The 14327-nt window shown below is 45.0% G+C and overlaps 1 protein-coding gene across 3 annotated transcripts in view; it reads left to right on the top strand.

The window, feature by feature from the left end:
* RAB11FIP3 (RAB11 family interacting protein 3) overlaps nt 1-14327 on the top strand; it is a 200103-nt gene that overhangs the window by 172638 nt on the left and 13138 nt on the right. For all 3 annotated transcript variants that reach the window (XM_034783026.1, XM_034783027.1, XM_034783028.1), the window contains 3 exons: nt 3032-3067; nt 7181-7274; nt 12565-12668. In XM_034783026.1, the coding sequence (XP_034638917.1) occupies nt 3032-3067; nt 7181-7274; nt 12565-12668 (234 nt within the window). The remainder of the gene's footprint in view (nt 1-3031; nt 3068-7180; nt 7275-12564; nt 12669-14327) is intronic.

Genomic DNA, 14327 nt, shown 5'->3' on the forward strand with positions numbered 1-14327 from the left:
GCCGGGGGCGCAGGGTCTGGGGGCTGCCCAGCAAACCGTGAAGCCGGTAGCGCTCGGGCAGCCCTTTTCACGTGGCTGGGAGTGGGAGGGAGGAGGAGGCGGAGTTAGGGTGGGGTTGGCGTGGGGAGGGGCGGGGTTGGGGCGGGGCTGGGGTGGGAAATGGGCGGGGCCAGGGCCCCATGGAGGGTACTCTTTTTTTTTTTATTTGTGAAATATGGTAACCCTAGTCTGCCGCCAAGCTGCAACTGCTTCTACCCAACCATTGCAATAGGTAGATAAACTTGAAATACCTTTTGTGGATAGATGCACCTCCCATGCCAGGTGGCTTCTCAGGCCTGGGATCCAAAGATGCCCAGATACACTTTTGATCAGCCATTTGTGAAGAAAAACAGATTAATCTCCCTCAGATACAAATGACATGCATTGATTTTTTGTTTCCTTCACAAGTTCTGGAGAAGCAGTATCTAGCCCCTTTCCATCAGAGAGGGGAAGCTGGTTTCCAGAATCCTTGAAATCTCGCCAAAAGTGATTCCTTCACTCAATAGAAATGTCAAAAGTTCACTGTCAAAACCACGATTAGGAAACCAGTTAGCTTGAAAAGCATGATCAGCCAGTGCTTCCCAGAAACTGTTTGTGAGTTGATTCGGTTCAAGCTATTTTTAGTTCCTCCTTCTAAGGGGTAAAATAAGCATTTCACCTCTTGGAGTCAGTGATCTACATTTTATGTCCATTGCCTTTCCTCTCTGCTCAGCCAATTGTTCATTTTAAGTTTCTGGATCTTGGAGTGTGACTCCCACCAATATCTTATTTTGAGAATTTTTTTCAGAACTCCCCACATTTTGGGGGAAAAAACCATTTACTTTATCCCTAATTTAGTGATACTATAGCAACAATAAAATAAATAAAACTGGCCCAGTTACTTACTCCTTGCATGTGAACATATAGATGCAGATCTATTAATTTCTATTTTTCTTTCTCTTTTACATTTTTAAATTAGGAGAAAGTGGGGGAATGAACGTTCCATCTTTTTGATGATACTGGGCTTGACTAATTAAATAGATCTTTTATCTTCCCTAAAAATGTCAGGAGATGTTGGAAAGTGAGAACGGGTAATAGGTTTGTAAGAAAAGTTAAATTTTTGAATGAGTGACTCAGACCCTCCCTCTCTGTAAAGGAGTTTCCTCTGTAGCCCCCGATCCTTCCTCCCTTCTCCCTCTGCCTCCCTCCCCTGCCTGAAAGGAGAGGGAGGTATTTAGCAGGTCTTTGTGATTTGAGGGAAGAGAGCTGGTCTAATTGCTTTGAGCATCCAGGCTGTTTCATAAAAGCTGTAGGGTGGTGCTGGCTTGCTCAGTGCTTGGGACAGCAAGTCACTCTGGCCAGTTGAGTAGAATAAAGGCCAAAAATTTTAAACCTCTACCAGTTTCTGGAAAATACCTAATTATAAGTGCTCCATATCATCTGCAACATCTCATTAACTATAGTAGTTCCCTGTACATGGGGATACCATGTTGCAAGCATCAGAACTTTAGAAATTGACAACCTCGCTTCTCATACAGTAGCATTGCTCTGGGTGGGAGCAAGGTTCTGTTTAGATATTTTAATCCGTCTCCTTTCCTATGAGGCCATCTCTGTTTGTGCAGTGGTAGACGCTGGAGTGTCCCAGTTTATCCTCTTGCAGGTTTCCATGTGATCATGGTTTTGAAGAATCCAGTTGCGGAGGGAAGTTAAAGCCATTATTTCCCAAACCTGGGACAAGGGGAGTGAATAAAGGAGAAAGAGAGAAGATTCTGGAGGAAGCTGATTTTTTTAAGCAACCACTTGATTACAATAGCATACAAAATATATGTAAAGAAATTTGAGGCACATTATGCAGTAACTAGTCCTAATTTTGGTTGCATGTTAGTACACTTAAAAGAGGAAAAAATAGATAAATCATGACTTTTAAAATCACTTGAAGTGGCAAATAGCAAGTGGCTGATGTGAAGAAAGTATTAATCTGTTATGTTGTGAGCAAAGAGGTCCTGTGACCAGGTGCTTTTCATCATCATAGGTGAGCTATGCACTAAGAGAGGGTCACTATATCAGGACATTAAAGCTGTACAGCATGATGTTAATGTTGATATGTCCTTATAGCCTATGTTGGGATAGCATGCTACGTATTTAAAAAGAAAATACAGTTCTGTAAGAGGCGACTCTGTTAGCTGCTGCTAAATATAGCTTATGAATGCACCTATTTCTAGTACTTGAAACATTATCTTGCTTAAAATCTAGTCTTCCTGATTTTAGATGCGAACACAGCTGCATATGAGGGAGGGAGAGAAGAAAAGGTCAAACAAATCAACCCCCAAAATCTGGGGAAGTCCCAGTCTGAAATACAAGCAGCCAGCCAGTCGTATGTCAACCTATGTTGTTATGTCCGATGTCAAACACAATTCAGTAAAATTATAATTGTTTGGAGTTGATGAAATACAGAGGATAGTTCATTGAGCTGTTTGCTTTTTAATTATTATTTTTTGCTCTCCATACTTGTGATTCTAGTACAGTCATCCTGCTTGTATTTGCAGCAGGATATTTCAGTGTTTTCTTTCAGAGATGGCTCATTGTCTGCACAAGCAGCCAGGTGGATCAAGTGTATTTCAGGCTACAGTCCATTTATAACGGGTCTGAGTCCCACCAAGCTCAATTCTTCTATTAGCATTTTTCCTAGGGATCTGCTTTTAGGACTGGAATCAACGAGTTAAAAGAGAGAGCACTTTGCTGGACCCATTGAAACTTCTGCAGCAATGACAAGTGCTGTATGTTCCAATTCATCTTGACATGTTGTTAAATGTGTGCAAATTTACCTGGATTTTTACATGGAGATTACCTTAGAGAAGCTGAGTAATGCATGCCTTGTGTGTGCCGTGCTGTGGTGTTAATTGTAAAGGATATGGCCCCTGTCACTCTTGCTTAGTTTGTTTCCTGTTTCCCCTTGCTCTTCACTCTCAGTTTTCCTGACTCTGTTTTCCTGTTGTTTTTGTTCATTTCACAGTCCAAATAAAAGACTCTCAAGCAAGAAGGTAGCAAGGTACGCTGATACTTTTATTATCCTTTTGTTGTCATTAAGGAATATGCTTGTGTAGGTTGTTGCATGTACAACGGGCTTACAGCTATCTACAAAATGTGCAAAATTTTACTTTTAGAGAAATGTACAGTACAGTTTCTGCAGTGTGTAATGGACGGCAATTTTAATTCACATTATAGATTTTAAAGATTTTTTTTTTTAAATCATTAAAAAGATATTTTCAGAATGCATTCACCTCTGGAGACTGACTTACGCGTGACTTCTCCCAGGTTGTCCTCCCAGACCCCCAGTCTATGGATGCCCAGAGCATGAGAGTCTGCAGGAGACTTTGCCCATGTTGAAAACTCCTAGTTACTGATGTACGTGCTTTTCTGTATCACTAGCCTAGACAGTTGAGTGAGCCCTTGCCCGGTCAGCTGAGTAGATGCATCCAGTCAGAAATTAAGCTTTTGCCACACCACTAAAACACCAGTCCACGCAGACAGATTCACTGTTTCTGTTTTGCTTCTGCCATATTTCGAGTTGTGCTCCTCCCTGTTTGACTTCATGGATGCCATGAGACTTGCTCTTCATCTCTTCCACACGTTGTTTCATGGACTCCTTAGGAATTCTTAAACATAGGGGCAGAGCTACTCTCCCCAACTGTGGCTTTATATTATTGCATATGTTTCCTGTGGTATAGGGACTGTCTTGGGGCTTGCCTACATGTGGAAATTTACCTCTCTACTTATACAGGTATAATGGTAGTGATATAATTTTGCTGGTAAATTTCCCCATCTAGGCAAGCCCTTGTCTCTGATTCTTGCAATGATCTGTTAAAGGAAGCACTCTGACTGGGCTGTTGCTTTATTTTCACAAGGGATTTAGGTTCCCAATAATGGGGGATGGGAGGAAGCAGTTCATTCTGGACATAATGCTTTCATCACTGTCACGTGAGAGTGCAAATTTTCCCAAAGAGTTCATCTTGTTTTCAAGAATCCTGGAACGCTGAAGGGCCAGGATCTGCTTGGGTAATGCTTTAAGGATCCCTGTCTCTCCAGCGGAGTTGCATGAGGAAATTTGTAACAACTAGCCAATGAAGCTATGAGATCTTCTCCCTGTATAACAAAAAGGCAGACACCACATTTGCTCTGAAATTCTCTCGGAAGCAAGATCATTGAGTCTCGATAGCATTTTGTCGGTTTCGTATCTTTTCCTTGAGGGGGTTGGCTTTAATACTTCTTTCCATGGTGTTTCTTTTCTATAGCTGAAGGAAAAAGTTTGTTCTAGCTGTCCAAACCTGCCTTTTTTATTTTCGTGTGTTCGTTCTCTGGCATAATCTTTACTGACACCCCTCTCTAGGATTTTTGGAAATCTAATTTACGACTCAAATACATTGTTCCTTGATACTCTGAGAGAGGATTTAGGGAAGAGGAAGGTTTCTGCTGTTCTTACACGTACTCTTTTGTTTCCAGGTCTCTCTAGTTTCAGGTCTGGTTGGGATGTTTGGGAAACATGGGCTGGTCTTTTGAACAGTCTGTGTGATGATTTGGCACCCTCTAGAAATGTGTATTCTCAGATCCCAGGAGTCTGTTTACATAGCAGCATTCCTGAGTGGGTCAGTCAAGCTCTGGAACAAATTCCAAGAAATCTTCACTCCCCGTGAATCTGTTGGGTTTGGAATCAAGGGAAGGGCTGGAGATTAGGTCTATGTCAGGCTTATCCTAGGGAAACAGATTCCCTGCCCTGCTTTCAGCAGCTCAGGAGTTCTTTGGAAATATTTTCCAGCTGTTTTCCGACATTGTTTCTTCTTAATTTTTCCTGTAACCAGCAAACGTTTCCAGACTCGGTTCTTTCTCGCTGGTGGGGAAATGGGTCTTGAGTATTACATTTCATGGTTCCCATAGTCTCACTTTCAAGCTATTTGTTAGAAACTTTTTTGCTTTTTTAGTGGTTTTAAGCTAGAAGGCAAGTTTCCAGGCTTCCTATTTAAGACTAGCCTTTATAATTTGACCTTGTGTGACTCCAGAGGTTCTGAGCACTCTCTCACTCAATTAAGTTGTTTCTCTTCCATCTGCTTCAGATACCATCAGGGAGTTTTAATTTAAGATTAAGCTGCCCCCTTGCCATCCTCTCATTCTTGTTTGTTCTCATGTGATATTTTAAAGTTTTGGAGTACTGGATCCAAGATCACAATTCTAGGTATTTTCATACCTAGAAATTTGGCTGGAGTCAGAGTCACAAATTCAGAGGTTCTCTGCTTAAGCAAACGGACCTCTTCCTGGAAAGTTATTCTTCCATGTGCTACTTGTTGAGCTCTCATTAAGAGCATAAAGTAGTTCAGTGATATTGTGATGCTTTTTTAAAAAAACCACAACCCTTCTTGATTCTGACTGGATGCATACACCTTCCTGGTGGGGGCCAGAACAGAATAGCTTTCGAATGTAGACCAGGGACTCTCGTTCACAAACCCTAAATTTCTCCCAGTAGGAGAGATCCTTTCTCTCTATGGTCAATAACTATTTTATAATCATTCTGCCTGGTTTGCATGGTGTGCTTGACATCTTACTGACACCGTGTCATCCAACACTGAGGTGTTTTCCAAGGATGTGTCCCAGACCTTTAGTTCAAAATATTAAATGTTTTTGTAGAAAGCAGTAGGTAAAAAGGCAGAGCCGACCTATGTTAAAACTCTGAGGATCCATTCTGTGCCTTCTTTCTGAATAGAGTCAGCATACTGAAGGGCCAATTACTTAGTACTTAAAGACCAGATTAAGAATTAGGATGCTACTTGCTTAAAGAAGATTGCCTTCAGGGATTCAGATTAGCTCTGTTTACTTTTAACTCCCTTGGTTCAGCAGAAGTGACCAAAGGAACTACCATCATCTTTTGTGACTGGGAGCCTTATCAAGAAATGTTTTTTAGTTTTGAGAATGCTCAATACTTTGTGACCATCTAGGTAGTTAAAATCTATTAATATATTGCCCCTCCATCATAATGCTTCCATGCTCTGGTCACAGGCCAAGGGAGGGGCTGTGTTCCTGCCCCCCTCCCCTGGTTGTGACCTGCCCAGTTCAGATTCTCAAAAGTGGGATATATGGTTCCCCCTGCTTAAAAAGTGAGGAGGTAATGGCCCTTTGCTCCTCCCATTCCCCTTAACCCCACCCCCCATCTCCAGCACCTATGCTATTAACAGTGTATTAACCATAGTGTGTGGGGACACAAGCCATAATACACCCATGTTACTAACTAGTTACAGACTCATGTAAAAACTCCAGAAAGAGAGCCAGTAAAACTATAGTCAGTGTATCCTCAGCTCTCTCTATATCTATAGTTCTTGATGTAAATCCTGTGTTTTTTAATTATTCAAGGTTGTAATAATTCTGCTTTCCCCCTTCCCACCCCCACTACAGTGGAATACCGCGCTCAGCTCCTGTAGAACACATGTCATTACATTACAGGGTGAATGTCTAGACTGATTTTGAACAGTGTCCTTTGAAAGAAAACAAAAACCCAAGTGTTATAAGCCATGGCTAATGATTTACTAGTCTCCCGCTTGGGGAGCTGGAGTTGAGTGTGTATTTCACAAGCTCAGTTCACTCCCCATTCTTTTCTGGCTTTATCTCTGGGGAGAGCAGAGTACTTTTAGTCCTGCTGCTCTGGAATATAAATGTTAAGTTCAAAATGAAATGAAGTGTGGAAAGTAAGCTCTTATCTTTCCATATTCCAAAGAGCAAGAATAAGAAGTGTTAGCACCAAGTTCCAATGCTACTTGTCCATTTCCCCTCTGACAGCCAGGTGCTGTTCACTACAAGTCACAAACCTAGTGAAGATTCCTGCCCCATAGTTCGGCAGTACTGAGGTGTTGTGGGATGCTGACTCTTGTTGGCTTGTCAGAGCATCATTTGGTGAAAGTGAGGCCCGCTACTCGATAGAATCGCTATTTTGCCAGGATAGCCTCCTTGTTTAATCATCTTCACTTACTGTCACCCAAAAGAGAGTGATGGCCCAATGTCTCCTGCAGGAGAAGGGGTGAGGAGTTGAGAGAAATTGTATAAGAAATTATACTTTTCCTTCTGCAATGTTCTCTCTAATGATCATCTTGCTTTGGGTTGGGTTGGTCTGTCTCGGATAAAGGCACTTACATCAGACGGGCACCCTGACTGCGGATGCTATGGAAGAACCTTTCTGTGACCACATGGAGTGTGCGGATGAGGACATCACTGACAAGGTATTAATGCTATTGCAGCTGCCTTTGAAGTTTTAATGGAGGAATAGCTTCTGAGTGTCCCACTAAGCTTATCTTTGCCGTTGAGTGGTTTTCCTTTGGGAGGAGGGAGCACATGCTCCTAGTGGTTAAACCAAGAGGACAGGATACCCAGGTTCTGTTCCTGACTCTCTTTGATGCACTGGGTGCTCTTGGGCAAGGCATTTCTTTGTGCATCAGCCTACTCATTAATGAAGAAGGTAGAAGAGTACCCATTTCTGCATGGAGTAAATAATGGTTTACCATGGTTCAAGCTCCTGGGACAAAAGTTGCTGGGGAAATGCGAGGTGTTAATTACTTGCTATTATTGAATGCCGGCTGACACTGGGTAGATAACTACTGGGAACAGACGGTTAACTCAAAGTATTCTGTACTGACTGGGGGTTGTGATTTGACAAAATGATCAGAAAAGGCATAGTGTGTTGCTGTGTTCAGGTTGGGAGGTCGAATTCCAAGCTTTTCAGTGGGTGTTGAGGCTTGTTGCACAGCTTGGGCTGAAGATTGCTTCATGGTAAATGGCTTGTGGCTCCTCCTGGCCCTCTACAGTTGACTAAACAATGCTCTGTGTTCTGTAACCTCTTATAATGCTGGCAGGGGGAAGAGATCTGTCCCTCTGTCTCAGGCTTCATCAGCATCCCTATGTCGCTTGGCGTGTGAATAAACCACCCCCCGAGTGACATAAGTGACACTGACATACACGCTCGTATGCACAGCACTATGTCAGCAGGAGAGCTTCTGCCGCTCGTGGAGGTGGTTTTTATGGTCTCCCGTCATCCTAGAATGTCTCACCAGGTGCACTGCAATGGTGTGGCTGCATCGGTACAGCTGCACCACTGCAGTGCTGTACATATAGACATGGCCTTAATCTGAATGAATGATGTCACTGACACAGGTGGTAAGATGTACAGTATTTGTATACACTGTATTTGAAGTTGGTCATTATAACCATTCATAGAGCAATATTAATACTGAGAAATATATTTTAAACCAACTTATTTTGTAATTGTTTCCCAATGCTATATACACTGCTGTCTAATGCTACTCTTCCTAGGAAGCAAAGCTCTTTGACTTGAAACAGGAACTTCCTGTCTTTCGCTCATGCCTGTTCTGCTCAGAATTTGTCCTGCAGTGAGGCTATAAATGCTGACTTTGTGACATCTCTATTTCATTCCACGTTAACTTACTGGGGAATTTATGAGCAAAGGATCATGTGGCAGGAGGAGGAGAAACTGCATTCGGGAAAGGAAAGCTTTACTCAAACATCAATAGCTAAAAATAGCCGAGGGAATATGGAAAACTCCAAGCCAAGTGAATTGTGCTTTGTGTAAATGTTTGCCCCAGTGTGAAAATACCTCTTTAAAACTGCTCCTTAATTCTGACATCCTGAATAGGAAGACGAGTGGAGCTGTGGGTATGACAGAGAAATAAATATATATGCGTACATATACACATTTCTTGTGCATTTGACAGCACATTAGTACAATAATTTATAGAACTGAATCATTTATACTGTCTCATTTATTCACAGGCCAAAATTTTCACACCTAGATGGCTGTGTAATGATGCGGTTCTGGCGGGACCCAACTGAGAGTGCCAATTCAGGACAAATCGCTTAAAACAGGGCAGTTACAGCCCAAGGCTGGGGTTTTTCCACCTCTAAGGCAAACCAAACCAGCCAGACAGAGGACTTTGGTCTCACCCCACTGGCTAACCACAAGTCACACAAGCAATTCCCTTAGACACTCCAGTTTCCCAGTATCACCACCAGTGCCACTCGTTATGGGGACAAATGGTTATGAAAACCAATACCCCAATAAAAGAAAAAAGGTTTTCTCGATCCCAAAGGATCAAGCCCCAGACCCAGGTCAATATACAAATCAGATCTTACCCACAAATCATGCTGTTGCCACTCCTTTAGAATCTAAAATCTAAAGGTTTATTCATAAAAGGAAAAAGATATAGATGAGAGCTAGAATTGGTTAAATGGAATCAATTACATACAGTAATGGCAAAGTTCTTGGTTCAGGCTTGTATAGGGTGATCAGACGTCCCGATTTTATCGGGACTGTCCCGATATTTGCTTGTTTGTCCCGTGTCCCAACTAATGTTATGTCAGGACACTGGACAAACTAGCAAAGGCACCGGAGCCCGGAAGGGCTTGCGCCCCCCCTGCCCCGACTCCGTCACCTCCTTCCCCCATTGGCTCCCTCCCCAAATCCCCGCCTCTTCCCCAAGCATGCCATTCCTCCTCCCTCCGCAAGCGCTGGAGGGAGGCCCTGGAGACGCAGGGGGAGCGCGGGGCCGGGGTGAGTGAGAGTCCAGCCTGGCCCCGAACGCAGGCAGGACTCAGTCGGGTGGTACCTGGAGGGAGAGTAGGGGGGGCAGCCTGTGGGGCCAGGTGGCAGCTGATCTCCCCACCTGGGCAGTGGAACTCGGGAGCAGCCGCTGCTGCAGCTCCCACTGCCGCGGAGGGAGGAAGCGGCCATGGCGCTCGGCAGTTGCGGCTCTGGCACCCGGGCCTGAACCCCATGAGCCCGGGCCTGTTGCGAGGACCCAGCAGCGCGCACGCTGCGCCCAGCCCCTGGCCAATTGCGTCTGGGCTGGCTGCCCAGCTGGTGCAATCCCACGGCAGCCCTGGGGCGGAGGTATCGGCAGCCCAGCACCGTTCGTTCCCCTGTGGGACCCAAGCGGGACAGGGGGGCTGGGGCCGCCCACCCCCACTCTGGGGCCACCCGCAGGATTGCACCAGCTGGGCAGCCAGCCCAGACGCGACTAGCCAGGGGCTGGGCACGCGCAGCGTGTGCGCTGCTGGGTCCCCACAACAGGCACAGGTTCGGGCTCGGGCGCCGCAGCCACAGAGTGCCATGGCCGCTTCGTCCGGCCACGGCAGTAGGAGCTGCAGCAGCAGCTGCTCCCGAGTCCCGCTGCCCAGGTGGGGAAAACAGCCGCCGCCTGGCCCCGCGGGCTGCCCCCCTACTCTCCCTCCAGGTACCACCCGACTGAGTCCTGCCTGCACTTGGGGCCAGGCCGGACTCTCATTCACCCCGGCCCCGCGCTCCCCCTGCATCTCAGGGGCCTCCCTCTAGCATTTGCGGGGGGAGGGGTTGTTTTTTTGCTCTGCCGCTGTTTTGTTTTTTTATTTTATTTTATTGCTCACCCCCACCCTGCGTCCCGATATTTGACTGGGTGATCTGGTCACCCTAGGCTTGTAGCAGTGATAGAATAAACTGCAGATTCAAATCAAGTCTCTGGAGTACATCCACAGCTGGGATGGGTCATTCAGTCCTTTGTGTAGAGCTTCCATTTGTAGCAAAGTCCATCCAGAGGTAAGAAGCAGGATTGAAGACCAGATGTAGTTGAGGCATCAGCCTTTTATAGTCTTTTCCAGGTGTAAGAACATCTTTGTCCTTACTGTGGAAAATTACAGCAAAATGGAGTCTGGAGTCACATAGGCCAGTCCCTACATACTTTGCTGAGTTGCAAGGTGTATTTGCCTTCTCTCAATGGATCAGTTGTATAGCTGATGGTCCTTAATGGGCCATCAAGCAGGCGAGGCAGAGCTAACACCAACTTGTCTGGGAAGTTTCCAAGAAGCATAGCATAAGTTTGAAATACAGACAGTATAAAGCCAATATTCATAACTTCAACTACAAAATTGATACACACATATAGACAGCATATCATAACCAGCAAACCATAACCTTGTCTTAGACATCTCATTTGACCCCCTTTATACAAGATTTGGTGCAACTACAGGACTTTGGTTGCAACCATATTCTATATGGTCCCAGATTATGTCAATAACATCACAGCCTGAAATTCAGCTCCTGTTTCAAAGTGCTCTGGCTTCGAGGGGCTGAACTCCTGCAGCTCCCCTTCACCTCAGTGGGGTTTATGGGTGCTCAGCATTTCTGGCCACTCTGAGCCCAAAGACAGATTTAGTAGCCTAACGTCAGGCACCCAGGTTTGAAACATTTGGCTAGAGTATTGTCAGGATTTGGTTTATACCCCAGATTCATGGACTTGGTATAGATTTGTTCATCGTTTGTCATTCACTCTAAAGTAACATGTAAAATTCATTTTTGGGCATATCCAAAAAAAGAATTAGTTTTTGTTCTTATCTCAAAAATTATGACTTTAGTTTTTACACAGATACTTTGTCCTCAGGAAAGTATTCCCACCTCCTGCTTGTTTATCAAACGCAATGACAATTCTCAGTCTTCTTCACTGCAGCTGTAGCGATGGTGTCACAACACTGAGTGCCGCAGTCTGACAGAGTGGTTGAAGGATCTGAAGAACATGTTGCTGATAGCACATGTAACATTGCCTTTCTAATAAGGCTGAGAGCAGAGCAGGGAGCTATGTAACTCGGGGGGAGGAAAGGAAATAATTCTAAGTTAACATTCAGACCCCTAAAATATAGATTTTTTTTTTTATAACCAAAGGATAGTTAATGTATCCAGCTTGTTTTGTGCAACTCTGCAGGAGCATCTCTTAAAGGGACACCATCAAAGTGAAATCTAGTCAATGTTTAAAAGGAATTTAAAGTAGTTTCTGGTTGTAAACCAGCCCTTGAGTCCCCTTTCTAATATCTGTGGCTTGGCAACAGTCTATTCCTTTTTCCTTGTCTCTCTCCATCTGTGAAAAGGACAAAAGGGACATAGTGTCCCTTTAAGGTAGTGTGATACATATTCTCAGCTGGCATACGTTGTCACAGTTCCGTTGGAGCTATGGCAATTTCCACCAGCTGAGGATCTGGCTCTATAGAGCCAAATGTTCAAAAACTTAATGAAGACAACCACTGATGTGGCCTTTGACCTCAAAGGAGAAACACCAGTGAAGCATTTGGCCCTGTGTTCGTATTATGGAACACTTCGAAAATTTAGGAGCTAAATTCTAGCAAAGTGCAAATTGTGTTTTTAAAAATCCGTGAGATGCATCTAAATGGAATGCCTACTTGTAAATTTCTTGAATGAGAATGAGGTCACCTCCTCTAGATCAGGGCACATTTCAGCAGTAATAGGTGAGACATGATGAAGCGCAGAACATAATGATTCTCTCAAAGTCGAGCAAGATACCGTTCAGTTTAGAGGCAACCAATTGAATTTCTTCAATTATTACTTCAATGGTTGCATTTGAGTTTTGTCAGGGTGGAAATAATTCTCAATACTATCATTTGGCCTGCACTTGTAAGAAAGAGAAATAAAGCTGAAAGAACATACTGGTATCTGAATCCTCTCTCTTGCTTGCACAGGTCGTCTTCCTGGAGAAGAGGGTAACAGAGCTGGAAAAGGACACAGCTGCAAATGGAGAGCAGCACAGTCGGTTAAAACATGAAAACCTGCAGCTGGTGCACAGGTGAGGGTATTTGGCTTGTGTCACAGGAGCAAACATATATCCTCATGAGGAGTTTCTAAGGGCTTGTTTGCACTGTGCAACAGTGTGCACTAGAGGAGTGTGAATTCTCTCACACACACAAACACATTGCATGCCAAGTGACCTTCATAGACCCTGCTGACATCCACCAAAAGTTCCCTGTTTCAACGTTAGTGCACACTAGGGGACTTCTACTTAGTGCACCTCACAATTCGCACCCCTGGAGCGTGCATTGCTGCACCGGGTAGGGAAGCCCTTAATGTATTTTAGAATTGTTCTCTTTCCTCTGCTCCCTGTGTGAATTAGGATCCACACACGCGACTCTCTCTAAGGTTATTGTCTCTAAAGAAAAGGCAGCCGTTCTCAGAACTCCCTCTGTTGGGTTAAGTGTGTGATGGAAGCACGCCAGTGGAAAAGGAGTCAATAGAAAGATAAAGAAGAGACTATTAAATCTTAGCAAATCTGCCCTCCCTCACAGTTCTAAATTCCATTCCTGTCAAAAGCCAGCAGGCATCTAAACTGCTGCCTTCGCAAAAGGCCTCTGCGTCATTTTCCATGCCTCACCTGTGCACTTTTCTGTGCCACTGACTAACTGCTGGGAATTCAGGTAATCTGCAGATTGTCAGGTCTGAGTCTCTGACCTTCTGGTAACAATGCTAGCTTTATGTTCCAATAATTCTAAATAATCTCTCCAGCCACACATAACCTAATCTGTAAACTGTTCATGGCAGGGATAGCCGTTGTTGTTGTGGGTCCAGTGCCTAGAGCAATAGGGCCCTGATCCTTCACTGGGGCCCCTGGCTGCTGCTGCTACATTACAAATAATTAACAATAATATTGAGCATTGCTATTTGTGAAGGGAAAGTGACTGTTTGTTTTTTCCACTCTGGCCTTTCATTTAGAATCATAGAATATCAGGGTTGGAAGGGACCTCGGGAGGTCATCTAGCCCAACCCCCTGCTCAAAGCAGGACCAATCCCCAGACAGATTTTTGCCCCAGATCCCTAAATGGCCCCCTCAAGGATTGAACTCTCAACCCTGGGTTTAGCAGGCCAATGCTCAAACCACTGAGCTATCCCTCCCCCACAATTTCAACCCCTGCATTTCAGTGGGAGCTAAAGAAGGTCTATACTGTGTCCCTGACTCCTCACTCCTTCCCCCGAAATACCCCTATTGCTTTTGGATGTTGGGACTAGTATAAATCTGCGAATTTTATTTAACCCCTGGGATTTTTAATCTGAGGGGCTTCTGTTCTCCAGGGGTGTTTACGCTCCTCAGATAAAGCCATTAAGAGTTTATCTATAGGACTATACCAGGCCTGCACAACTCATAAAGCGGCGGGGGCCATATTACTCCAAAGAACACAACCCCTCTCCCCTGACGCCGGCTCACTGCCCGCCCGCTTGCCTCCTCAGCCCCCCACTCCTCCAGCTCGCCTACTCACCCCCCCGCCACTGCCCGCCCACTTGCCTCCTCAGCCCCCTGCTTGCCTACTCACCCCCTGTGGGCCGCACAGTGAGCCCACCTACTCACCCCCTGAGGGCCGCACAGTGAGCTCACCTACTCACCCCCTGAGGGCCTCACAGTGAGCCCACATGGGCCGCACGCGGCCCCCGGGCCGCATGTTGCGCAGGCCTGGAC

The sequence above is a fragment of the Trachemys scripta genome, chromosome 10, assembly GCF_013100865.1.
Source record: "Trachemys scripta elegans isolate TJP31775 chromosome 10, CAS_Tse_1.0, whole genome shotgun sequence".
NCBI classification, from domain to species: Eukaryota; Metazoa; Chordata; order Testudines; family Emydidae; genus Trachemys; species Trachemys scripta.